Raw genomic sequence first — 23,770 nt, 5'->3', positions numbered from 1 at the left:
ACGTACAGTGATGAACGTTTTTGTTTGTTTGTTTGTTTTAAATATTTTATTTATTTATTTGACAGAGAAGGAGAGAGATCACAAGTAGGCAGAGAGGTAGGCAGAGAGAGGAAGGGAAGCAGGCTCCCTGCTGAGCATAGAGCTTGACGTGGGGCTCGATCCCAGGACCCTGGGATCATGACTTTAGCCTAAGGCGGAGGCTTACCCCACTGAGCCACCCAGGCACCCCAGTGATGAACATTTTTAAGCCTGTCAATCTGTACCCAAAAATTGACCTCCTAAAAGATTTTACTGACTACATAGCAATTACCAAACTAAAAAAGATATCTATTTCCTTATAATCTTGCCAATCTTGCTAATTAGAATTCTTATTGTTACTGGGTTTTTGTAAAAATTAAAAATAAAACTATAGAAAAATGTAATGTATTTCAATGCATTCAAATATTTTAAAAATGTTTGAAATCCACATGCAATATTCTGAGAGCTTAAAAATATCAATGTGTTTACACAAACTGTGTAACATTCTAAACAACAGGAAATTAGAGGGACCTTAATTAATATGTAAAAAGTCCTTATGAAAGTCAACTTTCAAAAGCAATCTCTAAGGAAAACATATAAAACGAGTGGTTATTGAAAATAGAACAATAATCTTAAATGTTCTAAGACACAGTATTTTGGGGGGAAACAATGACTTTATTTTTTATAGACAGAGGTTCAGAAATATTTCAAAGAGTAACAGATTTTTCACTGAAATTCAGAAAGCAAGGATACTATTATTCTTTCCATGAACACACACAGAGGAGCGCCAACTGGTAGGGTCACATGACTACATCCATGAGACAATGAGACAAGAGCTGCAAATAAAACTAAGCCTATGCTTTTTTTTTTTTTTAAGATTTTATTTATTTATCAGAGAGAGTGGGAGAGAGAGTGAGCACAGGCAGACAGAATGGCAGGCAGAGGCAGAGGGAGAAGCAGGCTCCCTGTTGAGCAAGGAGCCCGATGTGGGACTCGATCCCAGGACACTGGGATCATGACCTGAGCAGGAGGCAGCTGCTTAACCAACTGAGCCACCCAGGCATCCCGAGCCTATGCTTTTATTAACACATGAAATCCTAATGCAAGGTCTTCCATCCACCCATCTATCGATCCATCCATCATCTGCCTAAAATGATTTGAGACATAGTTATACACTATAAAATTCAGTGGTTTTTAGTATATTCAAAGAGTTTTGCAACCATCATCCCTGTCTAATAATTTTAACCCAAAAGAGAACCCTGTACCCCTTAACAGTCACTCCTCATTCCCCTCTCCCCACCAGTCCTGGGAGCTACAATCTACATGATGCCTCTACAGATTTATTCATTCTAGACATTTCTTATAAATGAAATCATATTGTATGAATTCTTTCATTTAGTAGTGCTTTCAGGGTTCACCCATACTGTATCATTTCTGTGCCTCATTCCTTTTAATGGATGAATAATATTCCTGTGCATGGATAGACCCTATTTTATTTATCTACTTATGAGTTGTAAACATCTGAATTATTTCCACTTTCTGGAAAAATTTTCTGCAATTTTAAAAAAATTTTAATGAAGTATAGTTCAGTCATTGTTGTAACATATGCTTTTAATATAGGGTCTTTTAAAAACTAACCCCCCCCTTTTTTTGTGCAGGGCAAATAATTATAAGGACTCAGAGCACACAAATATTCAGCATTAAAAGAAAGTGGAAACAAACTCCAAATAGGCATTTTCAAAACTTCCAGTTTGTCCCCAGCTCTCTCTGACTGCAGAACAGATCTCTTGATTACTACATTAATGACTTGACTTTATTTCTTTCTCCCCTAGGTAGGAAAAGGATTAAATAAACAAGCTCCCATTTTTTAACTGCCACTGCATACGTAAGGGAGGAATAAGAAAAAAAGGGTATTTTGTCATATTTGGCCTACGAAATCTAATTAATTTCGGATTTGTTAAGTTTGGCATAAGGTACCAAAGAATTGCAACTGGTCTATTTCAAATATCAAAATATAAGACAAGACTTCTGGACCTAATGTTCTCCAGAGGAAGGGGGGTGGTCACTAACAAAATTTCCTCCTATTGTTGTGATAATAGGTGTCTCCAGCTTTTACTTCTCCTGCCTTTTGTCTTACTGGGTAATCATGGTTTTGAATATTGGGGAAGGCAATGAATTGTGAGAAGGCCCTTAGAATTAAGTCCCTGGGAAAAGGCTCTTGCCTTATAAACTGTGCAAAACCAGAAAGGTGCCCTTCCCATTGTAGTCCATTCAACTTGTCCAGTTGTGTAAGTTGACCTTTGAGCTTTTAAATTTTGTTTTTCAAGGTATGGGGTACACCAAAAAGGAAACAGATTCAAGAACTCAGCCTGCTAAATATCTTTGCCTCAAACATTCTATGACAATAAGCAGCACAACTATGACAAACTTGGGTCCTGACAGGTTTAAAACCAAGTGCAGTGGCTTTGGATTCAGAAGATCAGAATCTCTATCTTGACCACCCACATAGCAGTTGTGTGTTCGTGGTCATTCTTACCCTCCCTGGGATACAATGTTCTCATATGTAAAATAAGAATGGTGGATACAAAGAATTGCTAAGGGGATTAATGAAGACAACATATGTAAAGATCTTGGCAGACAGTAAGCACTCAATGTGAGGTCCTCTGATGTGAAAGTGATGCATTCTAAAACCCATTAGATTTAGACTGTAAAGCTCTGCTGTCCAGTATGGTAGCTACTGGCAACACATGGCCATGAATTAACTGAAATTAAATAGGCTTCAAAATTCAATGCTCAAAAGTCATATGTGGCTACAGCTACATACTGGATAGCACCATAGTTATCACTGCCGTCAACAAGGAAAGTTCTATTGGACACTGATGCCATGGAAGTAACAGGATTACCAGAAATCTAGAACACTAAATTTTTGCCACTAATCATGCAACTTTAGCAGAACAACTTTTATCTCATTACGTGACTGTTCCTTCCATGGTAAAATGGAATTAATGCCTCTGCGGCAGTTGTGGGAATCAGGGGCACTGAAATCACCTTTTTTCTGGCTTTCTTATCATTCCAGGACCCCAAGATTAAATTACGCACTACTCTGAGGTGACTCAATAGGTTCAGCTCTTTGGGAGTTCATTATTCATAGTCATGATTTGATATTATTCCAACACACCTGTAAGTAGTTAAGAATAGCATATGTTCAATAGCATACCAAGCTACCTGCAGGCAATTTTGGTGGCGATGAAAAGAAAAATATTAACATAATGGAATAAGTTTTCACTGGCAAATGGCCTTTTGTAGACTACTAAATTCTCGCAAGGTTTAGGAAAGATCAGAGATCCTATTTCCTACTTACTCACTGGTTTCACTTTAATGTCTCAGTCTGCCTTTTCCAGCAACAATAATCTGTTGCTGTCACTCTGGAGTAATACTGCATATTTTATCTAGATGACTAGAATATGCCTGTTAGTTTCTCTGTTAAAAAACCAAGTAATAGATATTGGAGGGTCATAACTTCTCTATCACAACCAGTGAACTTCTGCTATTATAGCATGAAAACAGCCATCAATGATGTGAACATAAATAGGCATGGCTGTGTGCCAATATAACTTTATTTACTAAAATAGCCCCTCACACCTTAATTTGCCAACTCCAGATCCAGAAGGATGTATAAGAACATATTCTTCCTTGTTCTTCCCCACACTGCTTTTTTTTTTAAACCACAGCTATATGTTTTTCATTTAGTTTAATTTTTTGAACATAGATTACATCCTGCAAGTGATCACAGGCTTTTAAATGTTTAATTTAGAAATGTCAAAACATAATTTTTCTTCCCAGTTTTATTAAGACCTTGAATAAAAAACAGTCTAATTTTTTAGGATGATTTTCCCCCTCAGCAAATTGAGAGGGATGTATACAGCATATAAGTCATAAAAGAACTAATTAAAAAAGATTCACAGATCTAGTCAGATCCTTTAAAGTTTCCTGGCTATTTGGCTAATTTATGAATTGAATTAAAATGTAAATACAAAACCAAAATTGAGCTAAGTGCCATAATGTCGTTATTTCTTAGACAGACATTACCTTTCAAGACTAACCAATTGAGGTCAAATATTTAGATGATTCAAGTAACAGCTATACAAAAAAAACCTAGTAACTTGTGTGCTTGGGTAAAAATGTACTTCAAAGAACTGGTAAGAAATTAATAGACTAGAACCATGAAATCCTAGAGTGGGAAGCATCCTTATGGAGTAATTTGTTCTACCTCATTGCTTCGTGGTTGATGACTGTGGTTGTCATCTCTTATTTCCCCTTCCCTGCATACGCCGTTTGTTCTCAGTCGATCTCCAGCTTTCCTGACGGAACTACCTCCCTTTCTGTCGTTCTCAGCTCTGATAGGTTGGGTCAGGCTGGTCTCAGCCTCAGGCCAGCAAGGTAGGTATTTAACAGAGACTCATGACAGCCCTATAAACTCCTGGCTGGAAGGACAGTTTCAGTTATTGTTTCCCGGCCAAAAATAGTCAGTTATCCTAATTCTGAGATGTTTCTTTAATTCCCGGAAGAGAGTAGCTTCCCTCCTTCCTTCCTCTTCCCTTCGTCTTTTCTTTCTGTGTTCCTCCCTCTCTTTCCCCTTCCTTCCCCCTCTTTCCTTCCTGCCTTTCCTTTCAGTCTCTCTTTCTCAGCCGCTCCCTCTCTTTCTTTCAGGGATGTTCAACTTGAGAATATACACTGGCACGAACAGTGGCCATTTTGCCAGCCTGTGGAAATGGGATGGAGAGTGAAGCCAATGAGAGACAAGCTGTTCTGAGATGCAGAGTCTGGGTTCTGAGGTTTTGAGTGTCTGGATCCAGGCTTAAGTGTAACCAGAAACCTCTGTCTTTTGTAATCACAAGAGCAAAACAGTTCTCCCCATTTTTCTTAAACTTGAGTTAGGTTTTTGCCAGACAAGAGTCTGGACAAATACCATATGTTAATCAACTGAAAAGAAGGGAATGTTGATACATGGAGGGTGATGGGTAAACCCGCAAATCCGTTAAAATCCCGTGTGCAAAGCAGTTCAAGTAAGAAGTGTATCCTGCTCCGTAGGCTTCTTCCATACTGTCACCTCCTTTCATGGATATTCTTGCTTTGAACAGGGCCAACTTTCCAAAATACTGACCTGACTTAAAGGAAATTGCTGTTGATTCTTATATATGGTGCAGCGGGCAGACTAGAAGGGGAAGCTGGAAGGTCAGAATACGTAGGGAATGCGGGCGTAGGTAACATCTGGAGGACTTCAGCTCCACCAACACCACCAACCATCCGTGATTCTACCCTGTGTTGTCAGTCACAATAGCTGGGTCAACACACACATACCAGGGATTCATTCTACAAATACTTACAGCAACTAAGCTGTGCTTGGCACCAAGATACCATGTGAGCAACATAAACTCAGACACCTGGGCCTTCCGAGAAAGAAAAAAAATCCTTAATTCTGACAAATAACCACTTATTTGAAAATAAAGAACTATTTGATTGTTATTAATCCTTTTAGACAATAATCACATAAATGATTTAATTCCTTTATCTCCTTCTCCAAATTGGATTCATTAGAAACAACAGTATATGCGGTTATAGGAACATGGACTTTTACAAAGGGCAAAAAATTAGAAATATGCTGATTTTTGTCTGACAATGTACACATTATTTCTTTCATCATACTAACTGGTTATCCACAATCAAGAACCTAACACACCTAAAAAGACATTATTAATATTTTTCATTCATTGCATAATGATTAAAAAAGGACATAAGACTGATTTATCGAATGGTTTTTCTCTCCATGGAAAATATGGAGCTAGAGAAAGATGACTTTTTAACTGTTGTCCATCTGTGAAATTTATGAAAACAGTGTGAACTGATAAAAAAAAAACACAAAAAAACAGAAAAATTTGGCCTGTTAAACATTTCTACGCTAAAAGAAAAACCTTTAATGTTGACAACCGAGCCTCACTAAATGGAACAAGTTTGCGGGTATCTATTTCCTTCAGCATTGTGCAGACTGTAGTCGTATTTTAGCCCGTTAGACATCTGTGACACTTACCTGGGCTTCTGGTTTATATAAAATTTTTATTCTTACATTGCAAAATCTGTTAACAGAAATGGTGGTTAACAAAGTTGAGTGGAACTGAAATAATCCCAGAATAACTCAAATTCTGTAATTTTGAAGTCACACCTAAGATGTAAAAGAAAAACTGTAAGGAATGAAATAGACTAAAATGAGAAATACACAGCCCTTAGAGCTTAAAAAACATAATTTTATTTAAATTTGCGTACAGATAAAAATTTACCAAAATTTAAACAAAGACTCAATTCAAATTCCTTCCCACCACAGAAATGGACTTTTTCTTTTTATAGATTTTATTTATTTATTTGTCAGAGAGAAAGGAGCTAGAGTGAGCACAGGCAGACAGAATGGCAGGCAGAGGCAGAAGGAGAAGCAGGCTCCCTGCCAAGCAAGGAGCCCCATGTGGGACTTGATCCCAGGACGCCGGGATCATGACCTGAGCTGAAGGCAGCTGCTCAACCAACTGAGCCACCCAGGCGTCCCCAGAAATGGACATTATGAGAAAACGCCACATTCTCTCAATTACATTTTCCCAGCCGGTAGATTCTGGACGGACAAGAGAGGGGAGAAAAGATACCAACACAACAGAATTTGGTCTTCAGCACGGTCTTGTCTTGAAATGACTTAATTATGGAGATTTCCATAAGAATCAGCATTCTTCAGTTTTGACATTGAAATAGACCCTTCTCTGCCAAAATCACAAATAAGGCTTCTGGCTGTATTTTTAGTGTGAGGTAAACAGTATATTCAATATTAAGGCAAACAGTCGAATACACATGTGGGATATTAATGTGGATCATCTACTGTACGATAGTATGTTTTGGAACATTCAGGGATTTTCTAAGCATTGGAATTAGAAACTCGTAGAAGCTGTTGCAGTGCACAACACTTCTGAATGTCTTAGCTGTGTCTTTTTGAGAGTCTGTCAAATGGAATCCTGAGTTTTTTTACAGCATGCATTTTTTTAAATTAAAAATTGTTGTAAATTTGTTGTAAATGAACCAAGGTCTGTTCTCAAATTCTATGTATATACACACACTGTTTGGACAAATAGACTGCTCCCCCATAGCTGGTGAAACATGCCTAGTGAGCACGCTTACCATGACGGAAAAGTATGAGAACAGGACATGGATAAAGGTTCTAAGTCAAATCAGATTATTTGGTTGCCTAGCTGTCTTATTCAAGAAAATGCAGAAATGTAGATTTAAGAACTCAGGTACAGTGATTCATCCCCTGGCTCATTCTTTCTCCTTTTTCCCCCAATGGGATAATCATTTCCTTCACAGTGATGACAAAAACATTACTTTTTCCGGCAAAATGGACTTCTTCCTCCAAGAGGTCAGGACAGAGCTGTCACTTCTTGGCCACGCTAGCCACAGACTTCTTGGCTGCGTCCTCCAGGTCGACGGCCGAAGTAATGGGGAGTCCACTGTTATTGAGAATGTTCTGGGCCTCGTGGACATTGGTTCCTAGAAGGTGGGGGTTGGGGGGGGTACGAAGAGTCACTCAAATGAAACTGGAGGTGGTCCCCCGGGAAGTTTCCTACGAGCAGAAATTGTGCAATGCCCAGGTCTCATGAACACAATTTAATTAAACTCAGTTCCAGCTTCTTAGGATCCAGATTTAGCTATTTACATATATTCAGATGATGAATATACTTTTTTTGTTTTATGGTTTTTGTTTTGTTTTGTTTGCTCTTTTTACCTCAAATACCTGGCATTACAAAGATGCTACCTATATTTTTTCTGGCAAATCATGATTTGCAAGGTTCTTACAAGACTGTGAACAAAGAAAAACTAGTGACTACTTAGTCAAGTAGTTTGAAAGAGGAAAATCCTCTGGAATGGATCTATCCCTTGCTTGAATAATCTGAATACGGAGTCTAAAGAAAAAGAATGGGACAGAATATTGAAAGTAACACAAGAAGATGCAAGGACTGACCAATCCCTAGCTTTTCACCAGGAAATGAATCAATTACAGGTTTTAATCAAGGTTGTTGACAGGGAAGAGGGTGTGGCAAGATCTCTAACAAGTGGTGGTCTGGCTAGAAAACAAGATGAAAGATAGGAATCGCATGAGACCAATGGCTTTTTGTTTTTTGGTTTTTTTGTTTTTTGTTTGTTTGTTTGTTTTTTTTAACTGATGAAAAGCTGAAATTTCTGCTGATAATCTATAGTCAAGAGGCTTTCATGCAGGTTTGGCCCATGCCAGAAGTCATTTGTCTTAAAGACCTCTTGAAATGAAGGGTCTGAGTTGGCACTCAGCTAACGTTCTGAAAACCCACCCACTGATGGCACTGGTCTACTGCTTTGGGAAGGACAGCATTCCACACCTCTGTTCTTGCTTCTTCCCCACTCTGTCTGACAGAAAGGTCAGAGGACCCAAAAAGAGCACTGCAGCCTCTGAGGGGGTGTCTCAGTGTCCCACTTCTGCTGGATTTGTAGCTTCTGCAGGCCAAGCTACCCTTCACTCCCTTGCCCAAAGGTGTGCTTCTGCAGCTAACTGTTTAGCATGCAAACTGCCTCTCTGTTCTTTCAGAGCGAATGAGCCCCGTTGGAGAAATGTGATAAAATTTAAGAGTCTAATGAAATACCTCATCTTACATCATTTCCTATGCTTCTATCTAGTTAGCAAGACAGAGCCTATTTATAAACAAAGACCTTGAAATATAGGCCTTGGAGGACCTACGTGTACAAATAAAAAGGAGGCACTCGGTCAGCATGTTTCATCCAAAAAGGCAAAGGCAGAGTTAAAGAGGAAGAGTTGTGCTAGCAAGGTGACACAGTGTTGATTCTCCTGGGAGCCTGGGGTCCCCATAGTGGAGGGGAAGGGGACACCTGGCACTGCGCCTTTAGTTTAAGGCTGACTCACTGCTGTTTCCCACAGCAATCTGCTGAATGGCCTCTGTGGATAGCAACAACTCAAAAGGTAGGAAAGTTGTTACCTAAGATCCCCAGCTTCTCATTCTGGCTCTGTTGTACGTTAGTTGTGTAACTCCTTTGAGTCTCAACTTCTTTATCTCCAGACATAACAGTAGGATCATCTGCCCCATAACTAATACTCATTAAGCACTTTCATATTCCAGATATGATGCTAAATGACTTGTGAGCAGCGCATGAAATCTTTACGATGATGGTGCCTAGATCTTACTGTCCCTCTTTCACAGATGACACAACAGAGATGAGAAGTTGAACTCTGCTTGCCCTAATTATACAAGCCTTCATGTTCTAAAGATATACCAATCTGTCTCCCTGTCTATAAAATGACAATAATGGGGCGCCTTGGTGGCTCAGTTGGTTCAGCGTTCCAACTCTTGATTTCGGCTCAGGTCATGATCTCAGGGTGGTGAGATCCAGCCCTACGTCGTGGGCTCTGTGCTGGGCATGCAGCCAGCTTAAAATTCTCTCTCTACCTCTCCCTTTGCCCCCCATGCCCCACCTCTCCTCCTTTTTTAAAATGAAAATAATAATGCTGATAGCACAGATTGTGATGAGAAGCAAATGGAATAATACATGTGAAAGGATTTCATAAATGTCTGTCTGCGCGTCTGTGGCAGACTTGCCTGGCTGTCCACCAAAGTTTCAAGCTTCTCTTCTATATAGGACAGCTGTTGCCAGGAGGAAGCTGCAGAACCAGGAACTACATTTCCCAGGGCTTCTTGCATCTACGTGGTATCACATGAGTGAGTTCTGGCCAAGGGCATGTGAGTGGACATGAAACACACACCTATGAAAGTTGCCAATATGAGCCTCTGTAGTCACCCAGTTTTCCCTGTCTGCACTCTGGAACATTGCCAGCCAAGACACCTTTTTGAAGATGGCAACAACTCCTTCAGCATGGATACTATCATAATTCTGTAGAGCAGAGCACCCCACTCACTCACCCTCTTAGCCTTTATGTGAATGAGGAAGAACATTCTATTATGTTAGGACTCACATTTTAGCGTTTCTCTGTTGTTACAGGAGTCAGTATTACTTTAACTGATATGTTACTTTTTTAAATTTATTTTTTATTTATTTTCAGCATAACAGTATTCATTATTTTTGCACCACACCCAGTGTTCCACGCAATCCGTGCCCTCTATAATACCCACCATCTGGTACCCTACCTCCCACCTCCCGCTCCTTCAAAACCCTCAGATTGTTTTTCAGAGTCCATAGTCTCTCATGGTTCATCTCCCCTTCCAATTTCCCCCAACTCCCTTCTCCTCTCTAACTCCCTATGTCCTCCATGCTATTTGTTATGCTCCACAAATAAGTGAAATCATGTGTTGGAGGGGATGTGGAGGAAGGGGAACCCTCTTACACTGTTGGTGGAATGCAAGTTGGTGCAGCCTCTTTGGAGAACAGTGTGGAGGTTCCTCAAGAAATTAAAAATAGAACTTCCCTATGACCCTGCAATTGCACTACTGGGTATTTACCCCAAAGACACAGATACAGTGAAAAGAAGGGCCATCTGTACCCCAACGTTTATAGTAGCAATGGCCACAGTCGCCAAACTCTGGAAAGAACCAAGATGCCCTTCAATGGACAAATGGATAAGGAAGATGTGGTCCATATACACTATGGAGTATTATGCCTCTATCAGAAAGGATGAATACCCAACTTTTGTAGCAACATGGACGGGACTCACTCACTATGCTGAGTGAAATAAGTCAAGCAGAGAGAGACAAGTATCATATGACATGTTACTTTTTAAGTGTGGTGGGCAGCTTCCAAAAGTGGCTCTGCTATGATCAGTCCCCACCTCCAGGTGCTCATGCCCCTGTATAATCCCTTTGGCTGTGGTTGGAGCCAGCAACTTGCTTCTAATGAGTAAGAATAGAGCAAAAGTGATGAAAGGTCATTTCTAGGACTAAGTCACAAAAGCCCATGTCTTCTTTCTTGCTCCCTCTGACTCTTTGTTCATTCTGATGAAGCCAACTGCCGTACTGTGGACTGTCCTATGGAGAAGTCAGCGAGGACGGAACCCAGGACTGCTTTCCAGCCGAATGCCAAGGAGTAACTGAGGCCTACAGTCTGATAGCCCACGAGGAACCGCATCCTGCCAATGGCGACAGGAGTGTGTTTGGAAGCAACCCTTCCCTAGAGGAGTCTTGACATAACCCTAGCCCTGGCTGACACTTGGAAAGCTGCTTTGAGACCTTGAGCCAAAGGACCCAGCTAAGCCATACCCAGATTCGCTACCAGAGAAACTAAGAGATCAACAACCTTCCTGGTGTTACGCTGTTGAATTTCAGGGCAGTTTGTTATATAGTGTTTACTTAACTAATGAAGATATTAAGATTTATTATTTCATTAATACAATCTCAGTGTTCATTTTGATTCATTTGGTAAAGTTTCAGGCAAGGTCCCGGAGGTTGAAAAGTAGGACAAAGGATCAGGCTGTGGCAGGTGTTCAATGCAGGGCTAAGGGATTGTGACATTAATCTGTGCATAGGACTTTCATGGAATCATGACACGATGTGAAGCCAAGTCCTGACTGACACAGAATGGAATTGGTCTTTGGACCACAAGGTCAATGAAAGTTAAATATATAAATTTCTATCTCCTTCAGCAGAGACACGGACTAGAGTTCTCTGCCAGGGGAGAAATCTAAATTAGGATTTTAAAGAAAGGCTCTCCTCCCTCTTCCCTTTCTCTTCAGAGCGTCTCCAATCTCAACAGACAGCCCCCAAGAACCCCATGCATCAAAGACGCAGGTTCACCTGCCTGAACATTCCTCATCTCTGACTCTACCCTCCTTTGATGAGAGTCCTGTGCACACAAATCTTGCCCAAGCCTGTCAAGCTCTTTCTGTGTAACTGGACTGGTACAAGAATCAGCAGTGCCAGTAGGAGTGGTAACATTAACAAAAGCAATAATAGCAGCTCTCACTTAGCATCATGCATTGTCCTAGGGTCTCAAGTATATTAGTTCATTTGTTCCTCAGTGGCAACCCTGAGATAGCTAACGGTTCCTATTTTCCTTTTACAGAGGGGAGGACCGAGGCACAATTAAGTTAAAGGTCAAAGTCTAGCTAGCCTGGCTAGTAATAGCTAGGAAATAGTGGAATAAACACTGAACTTGATCTTGCACTGGTTTGAAAGACTTCTGGACCTAATGCTTAAAACATTGATGCTGAACCTTGGATGATCCCTTCTTACAATTTTTATAAATACATGACATCATCATCATCGTAATCACAGTGATGATAATAAAAAAAGAATCTTTGTTTTTCAGTCTTCCCGCAATACTTTATTTGAGACTTTGAACTGGTGAGTTTCGTGTTTCTAAAAGACCTTGTGAGCCAGGTGTTTATAAATGAGTTCTTTTTATTCATTTATTTGCTTTTTTGGCCAAGGGCACTGAGGCTTAGTGATTGGCAGGATTCAGTCTCAAAATCCTTTGTTCTTCCCACTCAGTTTTTGATTTCTTGGTGACTCCTGTTTGACATTTAAAATCTGTAGCACTTTCCCATGCATGAGATCATCTAAACTTCAATGATGCTATAAATTACTTAAGAGCAGGGATCAGGTACAACTCAGGTGTCCTGACCTCCCTGTCTGGCTGTACCTACCCTACCCAGTCTCCTACTAGAGGAGGGACCACGTGGTGTTCTTTGCCTGGAGGCAGATGTGGACTGTCCCCACAGCACGACTGCACCTGATCCAAGGGTGATCCAAATACAGGTGAGAATCTGAATGGGTAGTATACATGAAATAGAACGGGGCAGCCCTGAGAAGACATACACAGCTCTAAGTAATAAGCATGCGAGAGGAAGGCAGTGCAAACATGCAGAGAGGAGTGCTGTCAGGGCACAGGCTCCTGGAGAGATGCTCCGGAGGGCGGCCTCCACGCCCTAGCTTCCTTCTCCTGGGGGCCAGCTGCATCCTGGCTTCCATCCACTCTGAGAACTGCTTATGCACTTTTACCTGTATTCCTTTCCATGGCTATAGATGAAACCAGCTCTTGACCATTTTAGGTTTTTGATACTACTTGAACTAGTCTCTCTTCCTTGCAACCAAGAAACCTGACTAAGTCAGTTCCTTAACTAATGCCTTGTTCTGGAAACAATGTAGAGCCCGGTATTCCAAAAGGGGTGACATGACTGATTTAGAAATTCATGAACTGCAGAAATGCCGGGCTGTTGGCCTTGAGTCCTCCACCTAGAACTCTTGCCTTCTCTCTGCTCGGCTGACACCCAAATGTTTGTGAGATACCTGTTTAAATGGCATTTTGTTGGGGATGCCTTCCTTGTCACCACTCCCCCACCCTCAAACTAGAGCAGGGTTTTGTCAAAGAACTTCTACAGTACCTTGTACATCCAGAATCATAGCACTATTGGGATTGCTCACTAACATTTCTCTCTTGCCCACCAAACACAAGCTTCGTGGGGGCTGACACTGTGTCAGGCCGGCCCACCAGGATCTCTCCGAACTCGGTGCAGCAGCTGTTACGAAGCACCTGCTTGTTGATCGACTGAATGACGATGGACAGACTCATACATGGCAAGTGTGCTTCAGGAGGTGAGGTGTGGGAAGGTGCTTTTCTGATCACTTTGCTGGCCTGATAGCCCCCAAATAACTACTAGCATTGAAAGAGAAGCCCCAAACCACCTGAAAATAAGGCGCGACTGTTCCCGAGTTTCTTGGCTTCCGTAGTGGCCTCCTCTAAAAAGCGCTGAGGAGCAGCTGGCTGGCGGAGTGCCTGGAGGACTCCAAGCTGCTGCCCCTCCTTTGGCCCAGCAGCTCTGCTTCCCTTGAGCTTGGCCTTCCATTGCCCTCTTGCTCAAGGTTAACAACAAGGGGGCGGGGCCAGAAGAGGGGGGTGGAACAGCTCTCAGGAAAATGGGCCTTCTCTCCTTCCAGCTATTCCTACAGGGCCATATCAAAATGCCTAATTGCTTCACAATTCCAGGCTCCATTGAAGTGAATTTTAATTATGCTTGCAGTTACACTTTAATTATAGCCTTAATTATTAAGTACAGGCTAGGCATACTCAGAACCCCAGCACGTGCAAGGGAGGGACAGGGAAAGGAAGGAAGAAGAGGAGAAAACTTTGGAGAGAGGAGAGGGAAGGGGAGGGGTGTGGGACAGAAAGGAGTTGGTGGGGGGAGGGGAAAGAGTCCTGAGGAATAACCCAGAGAGAGACACACAGAAAAATAAAGAGGTATAGACAAGAGTCAGATACAGAGAGCAAGGGCAAAAACTGAGCCCATCAAGTCTCCAGTGCAGCAGCCTCTATCCTGACCCTGCCAGCACTCTGTCCCAGCACCCAGGCTGGTTTCTCCCTGAACCCTTCTGTCTTGCTGCCCACATACCCTGCTTCCCTCATTACTGCAAGAGAGCAGCTCCAGGGGCGCCTGGGTGGCTCAGTGGGTTGAAGCCTCTGCCTTCAGCTTAGGTCATGATCTCAGGTCCTGGAACCGACACCCCCCCCCACCCCTCCCCCCCCCCCCATCGGACTCTGCTCAGCAGGGAGCCTGCTTCCTCCTCTCTCTCTCTCTGCCTGCCTCTCTGCCTGCTTGTGATCTCTGTCTATCAAATAAATAAATAAAATCTTAAAAAAAAAAAGAGAGAGAGAGAGAGAGCAGCTCCAAGGGGAAAGTGCGAACACACAGAGAAGAGGGTCAAAAAGAACACTAGCAGCGTCAAAAGATCATTGGAAAAGAAAAACAGGGGAAGCCTTGGGCAGATGTTTGCTGATGTGTGGGTTCCTTTCATTGACGCTGCTCTTTTGAATATTCAAGGTTGGTTTCTTCTTGATTCAGCAGGTGGCTGACACCTGCTCCCCAGCCCCTTCCTTGTCTTTATTTCTAAATAGAAACCACCATAGCTGCTTTAAACTCCAACACAGAATTAAGAGTTCCAAAGACAGTGTTTATGCCTGTGTACCCAATTACAAAGGGAGTTGATCTCTTCCCCACATTTAAATAGTGCTGCTGACATCCTCTAATATTTATTAAATGCTGCATTGCTTTTCAATGAGGCTGCAGGACAACAGTTTTAATAACCACCTAAAGAGATAACTGATTGACTCACACTTGTTCAACTTCAAGCACTTCTTAACATCTGTGGGCTGAAAAGCTGCTAAGCTTTTCAAATCTGCCCGATGCCTTAAAAATGGCAATGCACAGAGAATCAAACGGGAATGGTTTGATAATGAAATCTCGGTCTACTGGCAGAGGATATTATAAAAAGAATAATTATTAAATTTTTAAGTTTCCACTGGTGCATGTTTTACCACTGACTTCCTGCCAGCAGGTGGAGTGAGAGAGCTGTAAACAGAGACGCAAGGTTAATTCATCAAAATCTAATACTTGCAAGAGAAGGTACCACTGGACAGAAATTACTGGGTTTTGTTCAAAAGGTACGCCCACTCCCCCCCCCACCTCCCAGTTAGGCTTATCACAGGGCTGTGAAGAAAACTACTCTCCAGTCTGGATGTATATGGGAGCTGGGATTTTCTTTTCTTTTTTTTTTTTTTTTTAAAGAAAGCAATAGTTGTCACTTACTGAATATACACTAGGTGCAATTAATGTCTGTTGGGTACATGAGTTAACGGGTTCACAATTATCGTATCACTTCAACCATTAGCAACCTTAAAGAAGACCTTGTTGTTTTGTTTTATAGGTTTTATTTATTTATTTGACAGAGATAGCACAAGCAGGCAGAGAGGGAGATGCAGACTCCCTGCTGAGCAGGGAGCCCTACGTGGGGTTCGATCCCAGGACCCTGGGTTCATGACCTGAGCCCAAAGCAGCCACTTAACTGACTGGGCCACCCAGGCACCCAAGAAGACCTTGTTTTTAATCCCTCATTTTACAGATGAGATAATTGAGGAACTGGAAATCTTAGGAACTTGCCCTATGCCCCCAGCAAGTCAAAGGCTAAGCTGAGATTAAGAATCTAGGTTTATCTGACTATAGAGCCACAGGACAACCACACAGCCTGACCTTCTAGTGCTAGAAAGAATCCTAATTATCCTTTAGGATAAATCTCTTGTTTTCACTAGAGGAAACTGAGGCCCAGAAACATTAAATGATTTGTTCAGGTCAAATTACCAGTGAGCCACGACAGGTCTGCCTCTCGGCCTGGTGTTTTAAGTCAGGGCAGTTCTAAATCAGCTAAGAATAGTTTTTACATTTTTAAATAGTTAGGGAAAAAAATCAGAAGAATAATATTTTCTGATGCATGAAAATTACATGAAATTCAAATTTCCGTGTCCATAAATACAGTTTCACTGGCCTACAGCCAAAGTGATTCATTTGCAGATTGTCGACGGCAGAGCTGCTGGGACAGAGTCAGCACGGCCCATAAATCCTCCAATACTTCGACCCTGGCTCTAAGCAATGGTATCTTCCCCCCCTCCGTCCTGGGGAGAAAGGAGGTCAGTGGAAACAAACCCAATTCTACAAAGCAGCAGATTCCTCCTAAAATGTTCTCTGTCCTTTTGCCCTTGATCCTCTTTCATTATTCTCTTTTCAAGTGACAAGCAGATAGAAGAGGTCCATTTTCTTGGTGACATGTAAATTTAGATAACGTATCACATCTCTTTTGTCCTATTACTGTACTGTTAAAAATGGAATACTTCACCGAGAGTCCGGGGTAGAGTCCCGCTGTGTCAGCAGTCCTCCCGTTTGAGACGACGTGCTCCCCACGGCTCACACCTTGCTTGGCACACTGTCGCCAAGGCTCCCTGAGTAAGCCCCTCGGTCGAGCTCGGAATCAGGGTAATGATGGCAGCTAACGTTTACTGAGCCAGGGCCTGTATAGGTTATTTGAAAACGCATCCGCTTCTTACAACAACCGCATGACACTGCTGTATGTTTATTCCCATGTCCAGATGAGAAAACTGAGACTTTATACCTGGTTTGGTCACGAGAAGTTGAGTGACCTTGGGAAGTTACTGTGGTTGGATGAGTATCTTACAGAAATGCCTTGTATCCTTCACCTTTTGGGAAAATCAAGAATGACTAAGATACCCTATAGGACTCTCTCTTCTGTACCCCTATATTCCTCGGTAATTTCTTCTGCTGTGGTAAGAAGTAACCACTGCTGAGGATGTGAGTGTGACAAGTGTTCTCAAGATGCCAGCGGGAGCCACTGCTTGTAGTGACAGGAAGCCGATGGCCGGGTCGTGAAGCTGGTGTGCACGGACTTAGGATTGTGCTAGCGAGGGTGAGGACGAACTCTAATATATATCCATCAAGGGCTCATGTGAGCTGTTGATGCTTTTGCTTTCAACTATGTTAACTGTCCAAAAAGGCAACATATAAAATATGTTGGTATGGGAGGCTTACTGTTTTTTATTTATTTTTAAAATTTTATTTATTTACTTATTTGACAGAGAGAGAAAGATCACAAGGAGGCAGAGAGCAGGCAGAGAGCAGGCAGAGAGAGAGGGGGGAAGCAGGCTCCCTGCTGAGCAGAGAGCCTGAAGTGGGACTCGATCCCAGGATCCTGAGATCATGACCTGAACCCAAAGCAGAGGCTTAAGCCACTGAGCCACCCAGGTGCCCCGGGAGACTTACTATTAAACTGGAACCGAATGAATCCTCTGACAAGCAAGAATGCTATAAAATTCTGTACCTACTAGGAATAGAGCCATTCTTGTAAAGAAGGGGTGTTCTATATACCTAAGCATCTGCACGGAGCTCCCCTTCATGCCTTTCTTCAGTCTACCTCATGGCTTTCAACTCACGTATATTCTAACACATGGGTGATTTCAGGACTTTTCGAAGGTAATTTTGGTGGTGTGAGACTTCTGTCTGGAATCCTGATTTCTGGAACTCCACGGCTGCCTGAGAGGGGACATCAGTGCATCGCTGCCCATGATTCTGTACCTGCACGGGGGAACGACTGCGAGATCTCACTGCTCATCTGGTCCTTGAGAAATTACTCTTACAGCCTAAATCTTTCTCAGCTTTCACAAAACCATTCAGAGCTGAGGATGGAGAGGGCTTTAGACTCAGAGATCACGAGGCGTTTCCAGAATTCTAGGTCTTGCTGCTGCCCTCTTCTCTACCCACACCAGGCTGCAACTTAGGCCCCACTGTTTGTCTCTGAACGATGCTTTATTATGGCAGAGCCATGCCCGTTCCTTTCTATACTGTCTACACTGCTTCTGTGCTACATGGCAGAGGTGAGTGATTGCAATGGGGAATACGTGGCCCACAAAGCCTAAAATCGGGCCACTTACAGAAAAAGTCTGCAGACCTTTGCTGTCTACAGTCCACATTTTTGGCCTTGTGGCTGTGGCATACCCAGGCTCATCTCACGCCTTTGCAGCCGGCAGCCCCCGCTTCCTGCTTCTGATGCAGCAGGCAGCTGGATTGGCGGTGGCCGGCGCTTGGCTCGAGTGCTCCCACTCTTCGTTCTCACCTCTGTGGAAGACAATGACCCCAGAGCTCTTTGCCACTGAGCTGGGGTATAGTCTCAGCATCTTTCTTGGTACAGCACTGCAGGCGGTCACTGCTGATAAAGAGAAGGGGGCTGGAGATCAAAGCTGTTTGTCCTGCCTGTTCTCGAACATTCGAGTGGAGTCTTTCCTCCTAGATAGCTCTGTCTTTGGCCAGCCTCAACGTGGTACTCTCCGGGACAGTCTTATTAAGAGGACCACCTGCTACCTCTAAGGTAGGACAGATAGAATCTACCACGGTGTCCCTCTCCTCATCACAATGTGTTCTCCTTCTCTTTGGTGGCCGATCAAACACGACTTTCAAGTGTTATATACGGAAACTGAGGCATGAAGAAATGAACCAACTGATCACTCAGAAAACACCCACAAAGAGGATGGTGGTGTTGTGATGTGCAGGACTTATTACGAGTGCCCCACAGAAACAATGTCAGGCTCCTGTTCCTGAGGGAAGGACCACTGGCTAGACTGAGGCGGCCACCTGACCGAAACACAGCCCACGCCCAGGGAAGACCGATCACTGGATGTGCATCAGACGGGCATCTCCTTCCAAGCAGAGCATAACACTGTGGGTCTCCCCTCTGACTACCGCTGGCTCTGCGCTAGCAGCAGAAACACTTCTCTGACTGGAATGTCTGAAAGGAGAAAGACAGCATGTGCAGCCCAGCCACTTCCACTGCCTTTCCTTTGGACTGTGCTCTCCCAGCCCTCCCCTCTGGGTCCATGGTGCCTGTGACTGGGTGTGTCTGGGGTTCAGAGTAAGAAAGATCACTCTCGGTATACAAGGTGCACCTTTGCCTTCTTCAACAGTAATGAAAGTGATACTCTGGTCTCTTAGACCTCTGACATATTTCTCACCAGATTCCCCAGATGGGGAAGGAGCCATTGGGTCTCCTGAAAGACCCCAACAACATGGACCAGTGGGATTCCTGCCTTGCTAAGGGGCACTGAGTAACTTTTTCTTGTGTAAGGCAGCAGATGTCCAACATGGCAAACATTTCAGCTACTCACGTGAACCATCTAGAAGTAAAATGAAGATTCAAAGTGCCATATCTAGTGGATTGTCTGGAAACTTAAATATTCTACCTAAAAAGCTTTCACTGCCCTAAGACCTTGGGTTAGGTCCTATGAGACTTGGTGTGATGTTTAAGTGCAGCAAAGTTTAAACATTCAGAAGTGTTTATTGATTTAGACAATGAGAAGATTTAAGGCTCAATGACAGAGCAGGGTTTTCTCCAGCGTGTCCTCTGGTTTAATACTGCTGCTGATGAATTTAACACTAAGGAGGGTACTCGGGGAGAAGATGCCAGTGACGGGAAGGAGGAGAGGTGACAGACATCCACAGGAAGAAATCAGTCTCAGAAATGGTGTATCCATGGGGCACAGAGAAGGAGGAAGGAGATGTAGAGAAAGCAAGGGGAGGAAGAGTGTGCAGAAATTGGGGACAGAGAGGGGAATGAGGATCAAACACAAAGAGGAAAAGAGACGCACACTGGCCAAGAAGATATGGTCCCTCTTGGAGCCACATCCCACAGACCAACCACAGAACGAAAGGGGGAGTCAAGAGCAGGGAAAGGCGTTTCGGGCAGGCTGGGAGCCGAGGGGGGAGAACAGGTGTACCTTGCCTTAAAAGAGAAGAGGGATTGAGCAAGGAAGAGAAGAAAAAAACTCGGTGCTGAGCAGCTGTTGGGAAATGTGCAAAGAGGCCAGGGACAGAGAGCTAACCCCTGGGCGCTGCTGGGCATCCACACTCACTCCGCCTGGGATCATGCCCCCACTCAGCCAGCGGACCCTTGTTCTCTGCTGACTCTGAGGGGAAGCAGCAAACCCTGAACAAAAACTTTCTCCAGCTAGTCAGCCACAGCAGTCTGACAGGAGTTAGAGGAATAATGGCGCCCTCCTCTTGGTCTCACACCCTCATAGTCACCGAAGACTTGCAGAATGGATGCCACCAAGTGTGTGGAGACACAACTGAACACTCCCTGAACACTTTAATCTTGGAGGTTTCTTTTCCCTTAGGCAGACCAAAGCATCATGTAGCAACTTTACTGTATCTGTGCTAAGAAAGAAACTTGATGTGCTTTGCTCTGAATGGGGCTCCAACTCGTCAGTATAGCAGAGATCAACAGTAAGGACCTGTCCACACCTGCCCACAAGGTGCTAGTCCATTGTTCCAGAAAGTAAAATAAACAGGATACAAAGTTTCTGACTGAGAGATGTTTATGTTCTCAACAACTGTAAAGAGAGTTAAGGACACATTTAGAGAGACTGACAAGGATAAGGAAGGGACCCACAAGGGACTCTTGTTTTGAAAGATTATTTGTCAAAAGAGAAGCAAAATGTTTATGTTGCTGAAACAAATCATTTGGTACTGTATGGAAGAACCAAACTGGAAAGACTTGGCTAAGAAAAAAAGAATCCAATCTACAAATCATCTAGGCTCATTATTGTTTATGGCTTAACTTGGAATCATAAGGAACACCTGAGAGAAAAGCAAATTTCTTTTCAGACTTATTTGAGATATAGAAGTTTGCTGCAGGGGTGCCTGGGTGGCTCGGTCGGTAAAGCGTCCACCTTCGGTTCAGGTCATGATCCCAGGGTCCTGGGATCGAGTCCCACATCAGGCTCCCTGTTCAGTGGGGAGTCTCCTTCTCTCTCTCCCATTGCCTGCAGCTCTGCCTGCTTGTGCTTCCCTCTCTGTCAAATACATGAACGGAATCTTTAAAAAAAAAAAAAAAAGTTTGCTGCAGATTTAAATGGGACAATAAGGAAAAATGAAATTGTTTTTGGAAAAGTTCTCTAAAGGTATTGGGAGGCCCTGATCTAGAACCGCAAAACTGCCCATACAAAACCTAAAGCTTTGGCTAAAACAGCTTTGCACGCTGAGTACACGAAGGTGTTAATAAATGTCTGTACATTTTTCAAACTTGTCATGGGTTGGGCTACATTAACCATCCAGGTAACTTTTTTGCCAAGTATATATACAAGTTAAAGAGGGGTAAAAAAATGTCTCAGATTATTTGTTCTTTATTCATGCTAGAAACAACTGTGTACAAAACCTAAACCTGCTCCCCCCCAAAAGACAACTGCTCAATTTACCTAGGAATCTTTTATATACAAATAGTCCTGTGTCTCAGCTGGTGAGTTCTGTTGTGATAAGGCAAGTAAATACATGTAATTATAAAATTACCATTTTCAAAGAGGAGAGTAAGCTCTTCCTTACCCACTGGTAAAACAAGTTGTACTTATACAGCTGAGAACAAAGATTTGTCCACAAAATCCCACTAAATCAAGTCTCATTTGATTAATTAAAACTTCTTTCATCAAAACATTTCTAATACACTGTGTGTAGCAACAGAGTCTCGAAAATACGGGTCACAGATTAATGAGAATTATGGCAAGATCTTAGATCTTCCAAATGGCCATTTTGCAAGCAAGAAAAAACTAGCTTCTTTATTTATAGGAAGTAGATGCTACTAACAAAACCTGTTATTGGTTTCTGAAATGCCTGTTATCTTGGTCATTAAAAATCTGTCATTTGTTTAGACTATATAGCTATGTGTCAGAGTGTCTGAAACTTAGCAAGTTAACAAATGTTAGCAATAACACTTATTTATTATTATAATTCAGACCCCATGTAGAATTTGTCTGCCACACTTAGTTTTTATGTGTCACTGAGCTTTGTCACAGAGGCTGGGGTGATGGGTACCTTTTCCCTTTTCTTACCTGGATGACAGTGCACATTCTGGGGATGTGAACCAATTTTAATATGAGTATGAATAAATATAATTGAAAAATTCATCAGTTAAAGCAGAAAATATCAGTGTTAAATCAGGTTAAATAGCAACTACCACTAGAATTGTCCAGAATGTTCCTGACTCTTCACCGACAAGTTGTTTGTTCAGAAAAAAGGATCCATGTCATGCACTAAGGTTGGGTAAAGTGTAGCTGCATGCACAGACATTTGTGGGAGGAGAATTTGTGTTCCAACCCAGAGAAAGCTAATGGAAAATCTATACAGAGTACAGAGAAATTCCTCCAAAGGACCCAGTAGTTAGCAACTGTTCCCCACTGGAAGCGCTGAGAACAAGACTTCCTGTGACAGGACATTTTTGGTTTGGGTTGGTTTCTCCTTTAACTAAGCTGTACTGCAGGAGAACAATTTCTAAGACAGCAAGATCTGAGTGTGGTTTACGGAGGAACTTCAAAGTGGGTCGACCTACCCATTTTTCTATCACGTTTCTCCTTGGATCACTCCCCAGATTCCTCCCTCGGTACCTCCACATGTGTCCCATCTGACATTACAGGCTTATCTCAACTAAGGATGACTAGACCACAACGTAATACTTCCCCATTCTCTCTAGCGAGTCCCCACTTCTGACTTGCCGCAGTCCATCAACCGTGCCATCCTGCATTCTCATGGTCATTAGATTTAAAACCCAAATGTCCCTCTTTTTCTCTCTCATTTCCTTTCCTATCTCTGCTACTGTCTACTTGACTTCTAATTCTACATGGCAAACCTGTCCGGGTTTCTAGTTTCCAGCTAATGTAAACTCTGACTACGGACATGATTTCAACTTTGTTTTTGTTTTTGAAGATTTTTTTTTTTTTTAGTGTATTTGACAGAGATCCCAAGTGGGCAGAGAGGCGGGCAGAGAGACAGAAAGAGAGAGGGGGAAGCAGGCTCCCCGCTGAGCTGAGCAGAGAGCCCGATGTGGGGCTCGATCCCAGGACCCTGGGATCATGTCCTGAGCCAAAGGCAGAGGCTTTAACCCACTGAACCACCCAGGTGCCCCTGTTTTTTTTTTTTTTTAATTTAATTTTTTTTTCAGTGTTCCAAATTCATTGTTTATATACCACACCCAGTGCTCCATGTAATATGTACCCTCCATAATACCCACCACCAGGCTTACAAACCCCCTACCCCTCTCCCCTCAAAAACCCTCAGTTTGTTTTAGTCATACTATGTTGTTGCAAAGCCATTACTCTCTCCGGCACAGGCTTCTGATCTACCCAGGTCCTAGGTTTCAGGTTATACCACTTTTATGGTCCCAGTACCAACTGTCAAGTATGAAACAGATCTCATGCCTTGCTTCTGATTCTTTACCAAATTCCCTCTCCTTTCCTTTCCAATGATTCAAATCTTACTTATTTCCATGCTCATCTTGGAAACTCTCCTTTTATAATATCTCTCTGCTAACTCACATCTCTAAATGTACTATAATTATAGTAGTCAATGTTG

At 42.7% G+C, this 23,770-nt stretch overlaps 1 protein-coding gene across 2 annotated transcripts in view; it reads right to left on the bottom strand.

The window, feature by feature from the left end:
* Positions 1-6,299: 6,299 nt before the first annotated feature.
* SUCLG2 (succinate-CoA ligase GDP-forming subunit beta) overlaps positions 6,300-23,770 on the bottom strand; it is a 267,081-nt gene continuing 249,610 nt past the window's right edge. For both annotated transcript variants that reach the window (XM_004738325.3, XM_013053676.2), the window contains exon 11: positions 6,300-7,599. In XM_004738325.3, the coding sequence (XP_004738382.1) occupies positions 7,484-7,599 (116 nt within the window). In that variant the 3' untranslated portion in view covers positions 6,300-7,483. The remainder of the gene's footprint in view (positions 7,600-23,770) is intronic.

Source organism: Mustela putorius, unplaced genomic scaffold (assembly GCF_011764305.1).
Source record: "Mustela putorius furo isolate JIRA1106 unplaced genomic scaffold, ASM1176430v1.1 tig00000095_pilon_pilon_pilon, whole genome shotgun sequence".
Classification (NCBI taxonomy): Eukaryota; Metazoa; Chordata; class Mammalia; order Carnivora; family Mustelidae; genus Mustela; species Mustela putorius.
This window is presented reverse-complemented; position numbering and strand designations above follow the sequence as displayed.